Genomic DNA, 19,626 nt, shown 5'->3' with positions numbered 1-19,626 from the left:
AGAGTGAAAGCAATCAAAGAAGTTTCATGACAAATAAAAGGGGAAAAAAATCATGCAACTGAAAAAAATAGACAAACAGGAAATAGCTCTGTCAGTCATCCTCACTGATGGGTTTAGCACCACAAACTCAAAAATCTAAGTACTTAAGTCACTTATTCCTTGTGAATAGCCATCCACCAGCATATATAAGAAATATTATCATAGCTAGATAGATATTCTTTAAGCATACTGCAGTACATCATGGCAATAACAAATATAGGTAGTTCACACAGATCATTCACATATTCGTTATTGTCCCGGGGGTGACACCACTTGGAAACCACAGCTGATGCAGAGCATGGTGAGTGCCTTACTGAGCTGTATCTGTCTCTCAGACTTGTGCTTCATAGCACTAACTCATTTTCAGGTGAATAGTAAAAGGCTATGTCACTGTAGAATATAAACCAAAAATGTCCTGGCTACACGAAAAATCACCTTTCATCTTTTGGTACACATCGGAATAACTGAATACACAAAATTCAGAGTTCAAACAGGCAACAGGATCTTCAGGAAAGCGATGGAAGAACTTTGCTAGCTTCTCCAGCCTTCTTAGAAGTGATCTCTGAGCTGGCAACATCAGCTTCCCCTGGATTCTTCTGCTTACTCAACCAGATACGTTCTCATGGTAACATTTAAAGGGAATAGGAACTAGTATTGAGTTTAGGACAAGAATTGTATTTGTCATAAATTGTTTGAAATGATGGAATTTTATGGTAGGAACTTTAGGCAGTATTTTGTCAACAGCATCTGTTAGGAGTTCTAACTATGTTAGTAATACTTTGAGCACATGCAACTTAATAAAGGTGCCTCATACACTAAAACAAACATGGTCAAACAAGAAATAGATCACAGAGGGATCATAAAAGTGCAGGAATAGTACATATACCACTGGCCTGCTTCTCAAAACACAGATTCATGCTGTGTAAGCAGCAGTCACGGATCACATTGCTCTAATGGAGGTGATCTTTTTTTATTCCTTTACCCACAGCTTGATGAGCAATTGTGAAGTGAGGGGAGAGGATGGCAACTGCGCCAACTCATAATTTGGTTGCCACATATCAAGTAAGATCTCAGCGCTGGAAATTCAGGTAAATTCATAATCAGTCCCAAGAGGGAAGAAGGTTCATAGCAGCAGGAATATATACATGCTTATAAGGACAGACAGCTTCTTAAGGAAAAAAAAAAAAAGAAAAATACAAAAATTGAAAAGGTACTACTGCTCTAACATTAATTTTCTGCAAACTGCTTTCAAACACAGTAACATTTTCCAAAGGCCCACTAGAAGTAGTGGGGAAAAGAGATAAGCTATAACTTTCTATTACACATTTATTTTTGTTCCATTATTATGAGATCTCTTTCCACAATAAAATGGAACCCAGGAAAAGGATCGGGAAAAAAATTTTTTAAAGAAAAGGCATAAATCACTTCAGAGATCTGAATTTCTGTAACTGTAAGAGATCTGTAATTTCTGTAATTTCTTTCTCATGTAGTGAATACATGAGTTAAGCATCCTTTGGGGATTTCATATGATTTTACACAACAAACCATCATTTCAGAGATGAACTTTAAAGACAATCGAAAATGAATATGCCAAGATAAGTTTTCTACATGTAGTCCTGAAGCTGAACATGGGAACTCAGATTTGCCTATTAATACACGTGTCAGCCAAAACTGAATGATTGTTTGGCTATTTCTCCAATAAACAAAAAGCCCAGTCTAACAGAAGACAACTTCACTTCTTTCAATAATTCAATCCCATTCATTCAACAGGTTCTCATACTCCAGGGAATCATTTGTATTTGACTGTAAAAATAAAATCCATCATCTGCTAAGAGGAATTAGCCCACTTCATTTAACTTTGTTGGGATACTACCACGACTCCTCAAATAGGCAGAAAAATAGTCAGTGTTGATAGAAAGACAAGTGTTTATTATTACTCATCCTGCCCTAAGTTCTAAAAAGCTGGGCTTTCCCTGACTGCTAGGTACCACGCACATTACTATGAACTTCAGGTAAGGAATGGCTGATTTTGTATCTTTCTAGGGAAGTATGTATCTTTTAATCTTTTCAAACAGTGAATTTGGATCATAATTTTTTCTGCCAGCATAATGATCAACAGAGGAAATAATTTAAGAGAGTGAAATATTCTTTATTTAACAAACCAGGTAAAGATATCTAGGAAAAACAGGCATAGAGGGATCAAGATTTCAGCAAACGATCCTATGAAAATAAGCAAAATTCAAAACAACTTTCTGCCATGCTGTTTCTGGAAATTCACACTGAACTGAACAGATTCAAGAATGGATCATGGATTACAACTTAATACATGAAAAAAATTAGGAAAAGTCTTAAACTCTGAAAGAAAACATAATTAAAGCCTTCCTATTATCAAAAATTGTCTGCCTTCAAGCTGCATCAGTTTTCATTTTAAGAGTGTTCTCCGAGGAGTATGTTCATCAACTTAAATATCATTGCCACCAAAATTATCAACACATCTTATACATCTCCAGGCTACCTTGGGCCTGTTATTCAGGGGCTACCTATCAAAGGAAAAAGAAGTATGACAAAAGGTTGTCTATGATTTCCTCAGCTACATGTTTTCAAAACATTTAACCAAATTTTAGCCTCGAAACTGCAGCCTCGCAGCTGAAATTCCAACCATTGCTTATTTCAGAATTTTACTCTAAAACAGCTTACTGAAGGACACACCAAGACTTGTCAGCTCAACAAACTGTACTTTCAGGACTCTCCTGGGATTACACAAAAGGGCGCATAAAAGGAGGAGACAGTTCGGGGCTGAAAACTGGATCCCAACGAGCTAAGACATTGAAATGTGAGGAATTCCCAGATTCATCAGAGACTTCTGGAGAAAGAAATGGCAGGAAGTACTGGAACTTCTGAAGAGTCATTGTTTCAAGTGATATATCATCACAGACACTTGGAATAAGCAACTTTAGGAGCAGAAGGGAGGGTAAAATAAACACAACTACTATTCAGTGCTGTTCTTAAACTCCTTCAGTCTGAAGCCACCTATAAACATCATTTTTCCAGAGACCTAAAGCCCAAATTTGGGGTCATATTTCATTCCTCCCTCCTTTTCAAACATTTACATTTCCTTACAGTTTGTTATTCATATTTAAGTATCAACTTGGACATGGATTCTTAAAGTTGAACGCATTCAAGTAAAATACAAAATATTTTTAGTATCAGGGCTTGGACATTCTTGCTACAGTACCTTTATGTTACTGAACAGATAAAGATATCTTGCTCAAACACATATACTGGAATGAAAGTAAGTGTAAGTAGTTATCTGAGTACAATGATCATTAAAGAAAAAAAAAAGCAATCTTCCTGGGTTCCTCTTTGTTGGAAACTTCGCTTTAGAATCTGAAATCAAACTTGAATTTGTTTAAACATCAGATATATAATGTCCTTTCCTTTTGTCACCCATTTGATGAGTTGGTTGCTTTTGTCTCTGGTAATATAGGCATGAAAATGGTCATTCACGAAACATGCACAAAAAGAACCATTTTACGCAAAGTACCACTGCTCAGTAACACGAGCTGTTTCTGGGAGACATTCTCAGCAACTTGCGTAAGTGTGTGAAATAGAGGAATGTGATATGTTGATGGAAAAGCCAGCAGTCACTTTTATAATGTGTAAAAAATCGATTTTTAAGTGAAGCAGATTTTCTTTCTGTTTTGCTCACACCTCAACTTCTTTCAGTGTAAACAGAGGTTTTTCTTTCCTAGATTCAAGAAGTCTAGGAACTGAAAGAGTTTTTGTTTAATTGAAAAAGCTTGAATTGGGAGCTGTACATGTTACTATGAAGACTGTATGTATCAACCCATAAAACACAAATTTCTTGAAATTGGAATCACTGACCATTACAAAATATCATAAATCAATTGAATTTAGAAGTGAAATAAAAGTACAAAAATAGCAAATGGGTTTGGAAAATTCATAACAACACCATAGTACTTTGCATCAAGCTGGCAGTAAGAACACGGGGGCAACTTCCTAAGTGCTATAAACTAATAGCTGCATAGAGTGCTCCCTACTGACACAAAATGCAGTTAGCAGTAAATGTATCATTAAATTCTTTAAAGAAGTATTTTCCTTCAGTTTATAGAGGTCTTAAACTTACAGCTAAGAGACATATCTCAAACTTTCAGATCACTTCCACTTCTACTACCTTGATACCTGTGTATCTCAGGAAATATATTAAAAAAAGAAAACCTGTCATATGTACATATGTATCTGGTGATAAATATGGAGCACAATAATTCTGAGTACAAAGTGTCATTCAAACCAGTTCAATCTGACCTTAAATTCTCCATCTTCAACTACAGTTAAGGACACATCTCAGAAATATTTTGGCAAAATGACAAAACTGAACATTAGTATTGGTTGAAAATTCTCAAACATTTCAATCAAAATGCAATTTTTGACAAGTACTACCAGCTTTTTCAAGTACCTGCTATGTTTAAACTGTGTTTTGCAGTGCGCACACAGGCTTAATTCTTCAGTAGTCAGAACTGGGAGTATGTCAAAACAGGCAATGACTCCCTTGATATGTTTGCTCATTTTTCTTCCCACTAAAGCTAAAGCCAAGGGGAGCACAGTGGAGCATATCATGGACTTGCACTGTGCATCTACACTAGGTGCTAGAAAATACTTCTGTATTTACCATTTTAGACAAAGCTGTAAACAGTCAATCTGCAGAAAAGCAGCAGCAAAGTTCAGCACTAACAGAACTGCAGGAGCCAACATTAGCCCGTCCATTCGCCACTCTGTCCATCTGCTGTTCCCGCAGCACAGAGCAGCAGTGACTTGCTCTCTTCTCTGGGGACATTGCATGAGCCAAAGATTCCTCCACTTCCCACAGGGACAAAAGAGGTAATAAAAGAGGACTTCAACCAACAGATCCTCTTGAAACAGCTGGCAGCCCCTCTACCTTTTTCCCTGTTCCTAAGGAATCACTTCCTCCTACTGTGAACTAGTTCAACTGTTTCTCTAGTTCAAGAAACAGAAGTCTGGGCTGGAGGTGCTGAATCTGGATGGTGCTGCATAATATAGGAATTATTTCAGTTCTTGGAAAAAAAAAAAAAAAAGTCAACCAACCAAAATGATAAGCAGGTGAAGGAATACTACCTTAACATTAGGTAAGAGATACTGAGATACCTTCCGTATATGCATTCTTACTCAGATTCCAATTACATACACTTTTTCAAAATAATTTTTAAAGATTTTGAAAACGATGTAATGAAGCAGCAGAATAAAGTGATAAAAGTGCTATATAGTTCACACTACTGATTCAGATCTAACTTGCTATTTATCGTAACAGAGAACGCACAGACTACAGTAATTTGAATTTATTATTCAACTACCATTAAAACCAATAAAGTATTTCTTACAGATGTACAGTCAGCTCTATTAAAATAAATGGAGTATTTCTAAACCAATCTCTGTTTCGTAACACATTCACAGACCACCAATGAATAAAATTACTCTAGGGCATGCTTTCTTTTAATTCTTGGTCAGTTTTACTGATTGAGGGGGACATCCAGCAACCTTGTTTCCTTAGTTTAAGCTTACCAAAAATCAAGGCATATGGGATAACCACCATCAGATACGCTGTCGTGATTTTTTCTAAAGGCACAGCTGAAATTCATACAGTTTTCTCATATTACTTAAACCCCAATAAAAAGTTTACTTATTATGCATTATGTCTGGTATTTATGGTGATATGTAACTGAATACTTAACAATACAACATAACTGCACTTTCTCGAAGAAAACAGAGTGAAAGGAAATAAAAACATACATCAATATGGCAGAACTGTAAAAACTTCTTTTATATTTAGGACATGCTTTTATTCATACCAGTCCAATGTCATTGTGCTCGTTAATCTCCAAGCTACTGAAAAATGTCATCCCTAATTCTGATTTATTACAAATATTCAGTGAAAAATTCATTTTCAGTACCGATACACCTTGATGGCCCTGGAATATGTTAACAAATTTATATCCCTGTTTCAGTAGTTATTCTGTCCTGTGACTGCCACAATATTCTCTCTGCTGAGAATGGTAAGTTGCCTCATCCATCATCCACTGGACAAAGTTTTAAAATAAAGATATCACAATTATCAGATCTCTCCCTCAGAACTGCTTTATTATCACTGAAAGTCTAATTAGTAAAACTCAATTAAATATATGAACTTTATACCATGAAGTATGCTGCTTGACAAAGGCAATTCTCAACCACAGCATTAGCTCAAGTAGTGTATTGAGTTATCTTATACAATATAGAAGTACTTAGGTCATTAGAAACAAAAACTTGCAACGAGTATTGTTAAAGTGGTTGAAAAACATGTATTTAACATGTACACATGAGGCAGAGTAGCTGTTACAATGTGTCTTAACATTATCACTATTGGCTATTCTTGTAAATAAACTAAACTCACAATAGTCTAAAATTCCATTTAACCACTTCATGATGTTTTAGTTAAGCTTTTATAACATCAAAAAAGAACAACAAAGCCACTCTATATATTCAGCATTGCTCTCAGAACATCAGAAAAACATACCTGAGAGTATACTGCATATGTACGCTTACCCCTAAAAATTAAATATATTGATACAGATATTAAGAAAGTAATAAAATAATAATATACAAATTAAACCTTCATATTAACAGAACAGGATCTCATCTTCTTCTGCTATGAAGGTAGTATATTACCTATGCAACATGGCCTCAGCCTCTGACTAGAGTACAGTTTCACTGAAGTCTGTGTCATTCTGCATTCTTTCATAGGGTTACATATGCAAGTGCTGCAACATTAATTAATACCTTCTGATTATCCTTAAACAGAAAATTAAATGAAAAAATACACTTACTTGCTTTTCCCTTTGTATACTGTAGCATAGGACCCTTCCCCTAGTTTTTCCAGTTTTTCATATGAGTCTGCTTTTCCAAACTTGGGGCTTGTAGGCTAAACAACAACAACAAAAAAAAATGACCTTTCAACATGTATTTCACCTGACAACAATAACTGCTTTGATTCAGCCTTGAAAGATCAAATGTTATTACCAAAACTCATAGACCTACATTTGTTTTTAGCAGCCAATAATGAAAAAGTTAATAGTTCAGCTAAAGAAAGAATGGAATAGGCTACTCAAACAAACATCATTCAACACCCCAGATGGTTGCTGATTTCAACCATATCCTTGCATCACTGCAAACATCAAAAGGATTACATTTGTAATGAAAGGGAGATTTCTGTTTCCCTTTTCACATTTATCACTTTATACTAGGAAAAGGATGATTAACAACCAAGCCATCTTATCTTTGTCAAGAGATCTAAGCAATGGTCTTAATCTGCCCTATAAAATCGGATTACACATGCCTGTTAAATTAAAAATGAATTTAAACCAAAGCCTACCCAAAACCTCTGTTACAGGTAGTCAGTGGCCCTGGTATATCAACCACTGTTCAGTCAAATTCTTACAGGAATGCACCTTTAATTCAGAAACAAGATATTCTATTGAAGAGTCTTCAGCTTGCAAATACAATCACACCACACTTTTAATGGCATATACACACAACACAAGTCTACTAACATTCATTAGGCTTAATGTCTGCAGCCTAAGGAAGGGGTCTATAATCAAACCACGCAAACACAGAACCTTGCTCAAAAGGCCAGACAGCTCAGCTGACCTTTGTGAAAGGCTGGCACTTGCCCCACTAGTCCACATAGTCCTAGCAAAGAACACCACAAAGCTTCAAAAATAGAAATTCACCTGACACAAAAATGATTCCTTTTGAAAAGTGACATCAAAAATTGAGGAAGAAATAAGATATGAGTAGTATTACATAAAATCATGTTTCCTAGTTTTTAGTCAGTGAAACAAATGCTGTTGCAAAGGACACAACACAACAACTGCTTTTATAACTTCAACATTTGTATAATCAGGCCAGTCTATAACTACAGATATTAGACACGAGTAATAAAGATCTTCAATAATAAATAATATCTTTACTAGGTCTTTGTTTGTATAGCTGAATATCCATTTAAAGATATGCATGCTACAGAATGCATGTGTACAGAAAAGAAATACCATGATATACAACAAATACTTCTTCATTAACATAGCAGATTTTGACGATTTAATACACATATATATATACACAGATATACACACATATACATATATACACATTAAAAACCTCAGACTTCAGGGGGATTTTTTCTTTAAAGAGGTTTTAAGTTTTGTTTCAATCTTTTCAATTAAGTTTTCAAACTGTCATTCAAAAGGGAAATGAAATTTTTTAATCTTTGTTCCCTTTCTACACCAATCCACCACTTTCCCTTAAAGAAAAACTATTAAAAATATGAAGAAAAATTTGAGCTAAAAATCCTAAATGGAAGTGCCTTAAGAAAAAAAGTCAGTTGAAGAAAGTTTCAATCATGAACAACTTGAATCCAATTTACGCACTTTTTATTTGCAAATTAATGTTAATTTTTACAAAGCAAAGTAATTAAAGCAGTTGCAGAAAAGCATTTCTGCATGCAACACATTCTGAAGCTCTAGGAAAACGTGTGAGCGTTCTGAAGTGTATCCTCTTCTCCCAAGTCTCCCTATTTTCCCATTCTCTAGGCCAGCCAGCGAATGAGTATATTCTGATGGACTTAGAGACTGAAGGAAAGTACTTTTTGTCTTCTGCCCGAGACAAGAAAGTCACCTCAAAAAAAACCAATCTGCAATTGCCATCAGCATTATCTATATAGGTTTTAGACTGCAGTGCTTATGTCCTGAGTACGCCTAAATCAACCAAAACAGCACAAGGCAGAAGCTTTGTAGGATCAGCACTGACCAGAAATCTTACTTACATTTACCCAGTGTTACAAAGCAAGCTCATAAGCTCAAATCAAACACAGGGACTGCTTTGTCAGTGCTCTACTTGTCACACTACAAAAAAAAGTATGTCTAGTACACCCACACAGCATTATGTCATGTGGATTTGCACGTTTAGGGCTGAAAGCAACTGGGAAGCTCTAAATCATGCTCAGCTGCACACCATATAGACTCATATTTAGGATCTTAAGCCTAATCTACAAAAAGTACTCAATCTTTCTTAAAAGCAGACCTAAATATTGCAGTGCACAGGCCTTTAAAACACTGGTTCAGTACTGGGTCCACCCTTGTTCAATTTATTCATCAGTGACCTGGATGAGGGGACAGAGTGCCTCCTCAGCAAGTTTGCTGATGATACCAAGCTGGGAGGAGTGGCTGATGCACCTGAGGGCTGTGCTGCCATTCAGAGAGACCTGGACAGGCTGGAGAGTTGGGCAGAGAGGAACCTCATGAGGTTCAACAAGGGCAAGTGCAGAGTCCTGCACCTAGGGAAAAATAACCCGAGGCACTAGTACAAGCTGGGCACTGGCCTTCTGGAGAGCAGCTCTGCAGAGAAGGACCTGGGAGTGCTGGTGGATGACACATTGACCATGAGCCAGCAATGTGCCCTTGTGGCCGAAAAAGCCAATGGTATCCTGGGATGCATTAGGAAGAGTGTTGCCAGCAGGTCGAGGGAGGTGATCCTGCCCCTCTACTCAGCCCTAGGGAGGCCTCAGCTCGAGGACTTTGTCCAGTTCTGGGCTCCCCAGGACAAGAGACACATGGAGCTACTGGAGAGAGTCCAGCTTAGGGCTACAAAGATGATCAGAGGGCTGGAGCATCTGCCCTGTGAGGAACGGCTGCAAGAGCTGGGCCTCTTCAGCCTGGGGAAGAGAAGACTGAGGGGGGATCTTATCAATGTGTACAAGTACCTGAAGGGAGGGTGTCAAGGGGATGGGGACAAACTGTTTTCAGTTGTCCCGTCTGACAAGACAAGAGGCAATGGGCAGAAATTGAAGCACAGGAAGTTCTGCCTGAGCGTGAGGGGGAATTTCTTCCCTGTGAGAGTGACGGAGCCCTGGACCAGGTTGCCCAGAGAGGTTGTGGAGTCTCCTTCTCTGGAGATCTTCAAGGCCTGCCTGGATTCAACCCTGTGCTCTAGGTGACCCTGCTTGCGCAAGGGGGTTGGACTAGATGATCTCCAGAGGTCCCTTCCAACCTTACTGATTCTATGATTCTGTGATTCATATATGCTTGCAAAACTGAGTCCTTTCATTCCTTTCCAACATCCAGAATAATTTCTGTATTACTTTCGCTATTCAAGTCCTAAATGTGAATATACTGATGAAAATATACTGTATGAGAACTCTGTTCCCATAGTAGTAGTAGTGTAACTTCCTGTTACACTATTTAGACCACTTCATTATAGATAAGGGAGTTACATTCTCAGTTCCCAATCTGTGCTTAAACAGACCTTTTGCCTGGTTAGAAATGGTATTTTTTGAAAAAGTCACAATTTTATTAAGATGTCACTACAGAGGTGGCTGAAATACTTATTCAAGCATTTTTTTTTCATTTAAGTTTCCAATTATGAGTTAAGGTAACATTATGAAACTGTTCGTGGAAAACGTGTTTGGATGTTTCAGTACCAGGCAGTGAAAAAGGATAGCAAAACATTTGCAGGCTGCAAACTCACAGCGAGTAACTTTGGCTGGAGTGGACATGTTGTCCTAGTTAAGAAAAGTGAACAGTTTGATGCTGGTCTCCTCATATAGTGAGAGAGAGAAAGAATACTATTTATACATATGTTCTAAATCCATGCTCTGATTTTCATAGTGAAATATACTTCTATTTTATACCACTATCCATGCTCTGATTTTCATGCTGAAATATACTTCTATTTTATACCACTGTAAACCATAATACAAAGGTCACAACCACTAGTAATGCCTTAAGATCTTGATGGGAAATAGGATGCCTTTAATCTTTTATCACACACTAAATCATCAACAATAATGATTCCTACAATCTCAAATTTATTTCCCCACATTCCAGCTGACAAAGGTACTGCTTTAAGGTCATATCTTTGACTCATTCTCCTCCAGGGAGTTGCTGCATCCTCTCCAAGAACAGACAAAGATAAAAGCTTGCGTTGGCAAGATGAAGAGGAAGCACTCACTCCTGATCGGGCAAGAAGGCTGCCAGCTTTGACTGTCCTCGTGGGTCCCCCATGCAGTGTCACACAGCTCCACTCTTCAGCTCCACTCCACAATGCACCTGCCCCTTCCCCACTCCAAGCAGCCCAAATCTCTTCCCTGTTGCCTGCTCATGCCAAGCAAGAATGCCCCTAAATAAGTAGAAACCCAGCCCATTAGCACCGTCTGTCCACATGCAGTAAAATAATGTGGCTGATCTCCCATGTTACTGCACCTCTGCAGTCAAGCTCAGCCCTCTCTTCCAACTGGATTACTAAATGGGGTTGCTCACAGGCCAATATCTCACGTTATTATAGCTCCACTTGTAGAAGTGGACATTCTTTTTTTCTTGCTTTTGCAATTTTTAAAAGCTTACCATTTTTGAAGGCATTTAGTGTAGAAAAGCATTTCAAATGACTTTCAAAAATACGAAACCTTAAGTTTTAATTTTAAAGGGACCTAAAGAAAGGGCTATCTTTGCACTTAAGGGATATAAATAATTTGAAATTCCATGTAATTGCTGACAATTATATTTGAGTTTTCCCTACTTTATTATTGCACCCTCTTTCATATAGCTATTTCTCCAACTTCAGTCATGAATTTTGTTCGTCAGATCTCCCCACATTACTGTTTAGCTTTCTCAACCACTTTTACTTCTGCTGAAAAAACGTGCCTTGTTACAAGTTAACAATTTCTTTTTTTTAATAAATGGTAATATTAGAATGTGACGTAGAATTCACTTATAAAGACTGTATTCCTTCCAGCAAAATACATGGCAATACTACACATAGAGATCCACGTCTGTTAAATCACAAGTGTCCCCTATTCTGTCTAGGATGTGGTTGATGGAAATACGCACAGCAAGTAAGACATATCCAGAGCACATCAGATTTACAGTGCTTGCATCAGCCACTGACCTATCTCACAAGCAGTAGACTCCCAAGAAGTTTCTATATATTCTAGAAAATCGCTGCACATCCTCCAATTTCATTCAGACAAGATTTCTTGACAGAAAAGAATATTAATTTTAGCTGAACACTTCTGTTAAATGTTTGCTCAAAGCTGTTTTTTAAAGATCAATTCTTATTAGGAAGAAAAAAAGCACATATACACATACATCACAAATGTTCTGCAAGTCTTCTGCAGAAAGACATTTCCACTAATCTCAGGTTGTCAAACTAGGCCAGAATACTTCTAGTGCTATTCATTTTTATTCCTTTCTTTCATCTTACTCCTGCTTACTGCTTTTTGACCCTGCAAAACATAGCCACAATGCAACTGTGATAAGACAATTTTTGCCTTGTCTGAAAGCTGATTACCTGCTTAATGTGCAAATTGCTTCTTTCCAGTTAACTAAAATCTTCAAATTCTTTTCTAAGAAATCCTTTACTATGATCCTTTACTTTTCATATGTAAGCCAAAAAAAGACCTCTCTACATCCTACACAAATTTGCACATACTGTATGTCAGTGGGATGACTGCAGTTCTTAAAAAAAAGCCTGTTGCTCAGCACCAGAACACTGTCTTAGTTCCAAAAAGAACCCTCAAAGCTAAGAAAAAAATAAAAAGCATATGCACATGTGAACAAGGTAAAACTATTTAATGGTCGAAACATTAAAGAGGCACTGAACAACTGGTCAGTAAGAAGCTGGTATTACTGGGAAGCTACTGAAAAGTAAATCTTTATGTTAGGAAAAAATCTCTCCAAGAACTCAAATAGAAAAGATAGATGAGACACTAAGACAGAACGGAGTAAAGGTCCACAAGTTGTTGAAGAACTCAAAGTCACAAGATACCATGAAAGTCAGCACAGATTGTGGTACAGCAAGTTACCTGCAAGAGTAAAACTGGCAGACTGGAGCACAGAAAGCTGTATTTTGCCTTCAAAGAACAACAGTTGAACTTGTTCGCCTTAGTGCTTCACTTTCTTTGAATATAGTTTCCACGTGGTTTTCTTACTGTTAGCCTATGTTTTTCCCAGCACCAAAAAATTAGCCTAACAATACCACTGAGCACTGAGAGTGAATATTTTTAGTAGGATGGACTACAGTAACCGAGATTAGATTTTTCTTTTCTCAGGTTAAGGAAATGCAGATCATAGTAACAAATATGGAAAGAGTATGCCAAAATGCTGAATACACAATAGAAGAAGCCAGTATTTCAAATTGATCTGGGAGTATTAAAAACAACACAGATGAAAAGAAACGAGGGGAGACTATCCTTTCTGACTAGGTTATTTCAAGTAGTCATTTCATTGATGAAGATTGCAGAAGGGGTAACAGGCTTATTCCAAGATCTTGCCATACAACTTCTTGCACTATACTCCCATATGAATACCTGCCTTTCACAAAAATTTTTGAAATCGAGATAGTAAAGAAAGCTTTAATGGAAAATCACATCGAGAACCACCTGACTATTCTTATACAAGCAGTGTGGGTTACATTCTCATGCATTTTTCATAACTGCAAAACAGCTTGTGAATGTCATACTTCACCGTCACACTCCTGAGCCTAAGTTTTAAATAGACTTTTTTCTTAAACTGCAGGATATTAAACTTCAATATAAAACTGTCCTCAGGGAAAAATATTATACTCACAGTTCCACTGTAAATTATTTAAAGCCAAAAAAAGATCTCTTTTGATACATACCTCAGAAGAAATGAACTCATAGCTAGAAAAATGAGAGTAAAGGATAGGCCAAGAGGCTTCAGACTCTTGATCAAATTTTAAAAATTTTTAAACATTTTTTAAATGAAGCTTGTCTTCCTTGGCACAATGGTAAAGCTTTCTTTACAAAGCCATATGCAAGTTTCACAGTAATTAGTCCCTTGTCTTCATGTTTTGTTCAGGTTCCTATGTGCAGTAACAGGTCAATTTGACCAAACCTTTTTTCTTTCTTTTTAAACTTTGCAATTTGGACTGTTTCAAGGACAGTATTCACGGGATACAGAGATGCACAAGAATCCAAACAGAACATTAAATAGAAGTCTCCAAATGTTTGATTCCCCTCCCATCACTCATGTCTTTTTATCCCTTTAACATGCAGCCTTTAACATCAAGAGCAATCTGAGGAAGAGCTACCATAGAGCTCCTTCTGAAAGGGCTGGATACAGTTTTTAAGGATGTTTACTTGTGCTGCAGACTCTTAAAGCATAAGAGTGGGACCAACTACCACTTTTTATCATTTAAAGAGTATCCCTCCAGAAAAAAAACTATCCTTGTCCTTGAAAAGAAAAACTGACTCTCTACACTGAGAGTTAATTGGAATTATCTTACTTCTGTAAAAAGCACCCACCAAGAAGGGATGAAGTTATCCTGTAAGTAATGGATTCATAAAAATAAGAAAGCTTCTCTACACCAGGCAGACTGGTAAGCATGGCAGACACCAAAGATGATTCACTTTGAGACAAACTCCTGTCTATGGCTAATTCATAGCTGATCTATTAACAAGCAAGTTCAGTTTCTGCTTTGCAGTTATGTCTCTTATGCAATAGATTTATAAAGTGTGAATACAATCAATTCATGCTTTTTGATGCATTCCTTTTTAGATGAAAGTTGCATATAATACAAGTGAAAATTAAAGTTAAAAAAGTAGATGAAAGGCTATGTTCCCAAAAATAAGTGCAAGCAAAAAAGCAGTAACGCACTGCTTATCCAATTAATTTTCACCTCAAAGCATATTTTACATTTATGTGAGTTAGTAGAAAAGTAGTGTTTCACTGCATTTAGATTTAAATAACTGAAAGGTAGTGTGCATAACCTGGCACAATGTTTGAATTAACAGATCATTACCCTGGATTTTAAGCCAATCAAAGAATAAACACTGATGTGTACTATCAGGTAACTAAATCTTGACCAGATGTCTAGGTTATAAAATATGCAAAATTTTATTAAATATTGTGTGATGGTACTATTTTAGTATATAAAATGTGTACCTTATATACAATAAAACTTTATCTTACACTACAGAACAATAATGTCACATGCCCAGAAAGCAGGGATCTCAAATGCAGCTTTTAAAAAAGCAGATTCAAATCATCTCCCAAAACAAGTTTTTATTCGGTGCAGAAAGGGTTGTTTTTGAGTTATACTCCCCCCCACTTCCTACCCATCCAGTTTATTTTCTTTTATCTTTATTCTGCTAGGGAAAGGAGAAAATCAAGTTTCTTTCTTTGGTAAGCAAAAGATTTTCACGACGATAGTTAATAAAGATATATACTTATATACACACACACACACAAAATTTGGTTGTAAAGCCAGAGAAGCTGACAGGTGCATTCTGCAACATGTGCTGTGAATTCAGTTTTTGAAAGACTAGATTTCAAGCTGGAACAGTCTGCTTAATTAGAAGACATTATTAGTCATGCATCCTGCTCAGAGTAGAACATAGCAACAGCTGTGCTGGGGCAGCACCAGGGTCTGCCTAGCCGAGTTGCCTTCCACCAATGTGGCCAACAGGGGATGCACAGGTAGACCTACGCTTAGTTCATTCCCTTACAGGTGAAGATCATCCAAATAGTAATTCTAATATGTTTTAAAAAAGCATGTTTGTCCTGCTGAAAATTTCATTCAGGAAGAACATTCAATCTCAAACAAATTGAAGAGTTTTGAAATCAGATTCATGTATGTTTTCTCATGTTTAACAGAAAGGAAAAAGAAGAAAATAAAATGCAATGTCACTGTTTTACATAATGACTAACTATCAGAGGGAATGACTTTAAACATTAAACTTTTTTTTGTAAGAACAATGTGCTAACTTCTCACTCTATGCTGCGGTACTAATCAACAACACAGTATTTCTAAAGGCTTGCTGAAAGGTGTGACATTAGCAGCAGAAAACTACTTCAGGTTGAAGAGTAAATGATTTATTTTCCAAGTGAAAATCTGTGGATAGGAAAACTTAGTTCCAGCTTTCCCAAACTTCTCTGCACGGTCTTTCTCACCACAAGGTATAGAGCTCTCGCCCATTAACAGCAGAAGATTCAGAAAACACAAAATGGAAAATGTATTGCTTGGTGATCTTCAAGCATGGAAGCCGGTAAGTGCCAGGTGGCCAGCAGGCTTCTAACACTAATCTAAACAGAACTTAATACCCTAGGCCTAAACTATCCAAAGATGGTCATTCAGGAGGCATCTTGAAAAATGTTATCTTTCAGACAAATTATGGACTTTCACCTGAGCAGAGAGCAGGTGGTAAATCTGCAAGAGAGATACAGAGACAGTAGGCCTCTGCCATTTACCTTTTGTCATATATCAGTTCTTCAGCTGAGGGGAATAGAGGACTTTAAACTAGAAGAAGGGAGAGAGACTAAAAGGAAGCCATTTTCAGACTCAATGTCTCTAGTGATGAAGCAAAGAAAGTGTAGATTGCAGGTGGCATCCACCTATCAGAGCATCTTGAAAGGTTTATAGAAAGCAGAGCCGAAACAGAAACACAACTGCATAACTGTAGCCACTATGATCCAGAGGGCATAACATCCTCAGCAGAGTTTTTGCTGAAACTGAAATGCCAGCTCAGATTGGTGTAATCTATACAAGAGAAACATTTCTGAAGAATCAAGGCACAATTCAATACTGGGACATATGTGGCAGCTCTCTGGCACAAAAGGAGAACAAATAAAAAGCAAAGGAGGAACTAGCAAGTGCATCTGCTACACAACATTAGGACTAGAAAAAAAAAAGAAACAAAAAACCCTTCCTTAGTCAATTTGTGTGTAATTCCAAACCAGAGTGATGAATTCCTGCACCCAACTACACAGACAGATGCTCAATGAAATGTGCTCAAGGCACTGGGGGAAGGGACAAGCTGGCTCGATGGCGTCTCTGCCGTGGACATCTGAGTGCAGGGTTGGCCCATAGGGATTTGTGTGACCTGTGACCAGCAGAGAGGCCACTGCTGCCTTGTGCTGTGAAGTTAGTCTCTTTCTTCTTCATTGACGTGGACACTATCATTATACCATAAATAGTTCTCCCTCAAGTGTTTTTATGAGCAGTGTTTGTGAGGAAGACTAAAAAATGACTCATGCTGCCTCGAAGCAGCGAGAAAGAAGCCACTTCACGGAACAGAGCTCTGTAAACCAGGGAGAATTACAAGAGGTTTAAAAAATCTGAACTGTATTTCAGGAAATTCCTATGCATCTACTTCAACATAGGAGAGGCCTCCACCAACTCTGTGTGACTCTACATAAAAGAAGATTAGCAAAAACATTTGTTTAGCTAGGGCTCTAACCAGTCATGTATAAGCAAAAGAAGTATTAATATCATTTATACGGAAAAACATTGGGATCCTTGGAGACTGCGTGGGCCCTCCGGGAAAGAAGAACAAGACTTCAGTATATGGTGTCAAAATAAGTCTGCTTCAAAATTCTGGAAGCAAAAGCAAATAAAAGCCCTCAGTTTTAACAGAAAAGTAGTATGTAAAGCATTTATAGAAATTAGTAATAGTTTCTAAGAGGAACAAGACAAAAACAGTAGAGATGGGAAATGACCTAATGCCAGAAAGGAAAAAAAAAAGTAAGAAAGGACTTTCAAATAAATTCATTTAAATTGACAATTTTAGTGCCAAAAAATAAACAGGCATCATATGCAAGTAAAAAAGGTGCAAATTGTATCACAGACTGAGCTTCTCACCCTCTAAAAAGACCTAAGTTTTATTTTAGAATATGTTAATAAGAAAATAAATAACTGAGGTCTGAATAACACGTAGCATATTGAATATATAAGGGCTGAAGTGCCTGTACCAAACAACTCCATCCAAAACAACCTGAAAAAACAAAATGCTTCCTTGCTTTATAACTGTTAAACATCTACTAAGAACTACTAGTTATGGATTGATCTGGAGCATGCAGGAAAACACCTTTGGCAGCAGATATGTAACATGACATGATGATGGAAAAGTGAACTTATTTTTGCTACAGATGGTTACATTTTAAAATGTAACCTTTTCTACAAAGTACAGTCCCCTAGAGGCAGGACATCTTATCTGTAAAGTTCACATAGGTTAAATAAAGCTCATTTATAGCAAATAAATTTCTGGTATTTCTTTTTAGAACTTAGAATTCAGGCAAACTTCTTTACAGATGACAGATGATATCTGGAAGATCGGGGGGGGGGGGGGGGCCACAATCAACCTTTTAAATTATTTTCATGCCAAGTAGGACTGAAGTATTATGTACATTCTACTCAGATCTGTAATCTTCAACTCAAAGGTCACATTATTATGGTTTTTTCCTGCCAAAGCATAACAGAAATAGTTTTTCAATAATTCTGAAGGTCTCTTGGGGGAAATCTGCCTGAGCATTTTTCATAAAAGATATGACATTTTATTTATCTAGTTTCTTTCAAAATATTAAAGAAGAAACAAAAATGGTAATGTAGTACCAAACCCTTCTCAGCTGTTTTTGCATGCACTCATGTGCGCACACACACACACACACACACACACACTGTCTCTAATGGGAAAAAATGCATTTTTACTATTTAATTTTATAAGGAGTATTTTAAAATGTAAATAAAATCTGTCAGATGTTATTTGTTTTTGAAGTTTCTCTAAAACCTAGATCTAAAAATTGAAGAATCAATTCATATGGTTTCCTAAACTTCCTCTTTACAAATATGCAATCCCCCACAAAATATGCATCATAAACACTGTAGGAGCTGTAATACTCTACCAGAATGAGGAGAATAAAATGCTTAGAAATCCTATGAGATATACCAGCCAATATCTGAGAGGAATCTCAAAATCCATTATTTTCTCAAGTTTTATTTTCATATTTTATATATACATATGTGTGTGTGTATATGCAAAAAAATATATATACATACACACACACACACTTTATATCTTACAGTAAAACACTCCAAGTATATATGTTAAACATTTTTAGTTGTAGCCATAAGATTCTTATTTTAAGTATTCGAAAGAGAGAAAACATGTATTCAGCGTTACTTATTCCATCATCTAGTATACATACAGATATTGGTATTATGAACTTACAGAGCTAGGGCTGGAATGCCGTCTAACTTTAGGTGATTCCTTCCCTGCAGATGAAGTTTTGAAGTTAATGCAAGCATTGTTCTCCGAATGAACTCTCTTCACTTGATTAGTTGGTTTCTCAAACGGATCAAAACTACTCTGCGTCCTCTGAACCCTGACTTTTTTATCCTCAGGAATTGTATCCAGAGGTTTGATCACTGAATCCATTCCCTGGCAGTTCCGTGTAGACATCTTTGTGACACATATCTGAAAGGAAAAAAGAGCATTCATTGACTGTAACAGGCTTAAAGTGCATATCAATCCACATTTGAGCATCAGAAAAGGTACTGAATTTCCAAGCATTCATTTTCTATTCCATTTTTATGATTGCAAACTACATATGTGTTTTACATAGTAGACACACACAGTCATATCAATAAAAATTATATCTGCACAGTGTACTAAAAGATCCTGAAAAAGCAAGACAGAAGAGGAGCACGCATAGAATTCATACATGTGTA

At 36.8% G+C, this 19,626-nt stretch overlaps 1 protein-coding gene across 7 annotated transcripts in view; it reads right to left on the bottom strand.

The window, feature by feature from the left end:
* CDK14 (cyclin dependent kinase 14) overlaps positions 1-19,626 on the bottom strand; it is a 335,131-nt gene that overhangs the window by 232,075 nt on the left and 83,430 nt on the right. For all 7 annotated transcript variants that reach the window (XM_062569095.1, XM_062569097.1, XM_062569096.1 and 4 more), the window contains 2 exons: positions 19,127-19,372; positions 6,939-7,033 (listed from right to left, as the gene is read on the bottom strand). In XM_062569095.1, coding sequence (XP_062425079.1) covers positions 6,939-7,033; positions 19,127-19,357 — 326 coding nt within the window. In that variant the 5' untranslated portion in view covers positions 19,358-19,372. The remainder of the gene's footprint in view (positions 1-6,938; positions 7,034-19,126; positions 19,373-19,626) is intronic.

Source organism: Rhea pennata, chromosome 2, assembly GCF_028389875.1.
Source record: "Rhea pennata isolate bPtePen1 chromosome 2, bPtePen1.pri, whole genome shotgun sequence".
NCBI classification, from domain to species: domain Eukaryota; kingdom Metazoa; phylum Chordata; class Aves; order Rheiformes; family Rheidae; genus Rhea; species Rhea pennata.
Note: the sequence above shows the minus strand (reverse complement) of the source record. Positions and strands in the feature narration are given on the sequence as shown.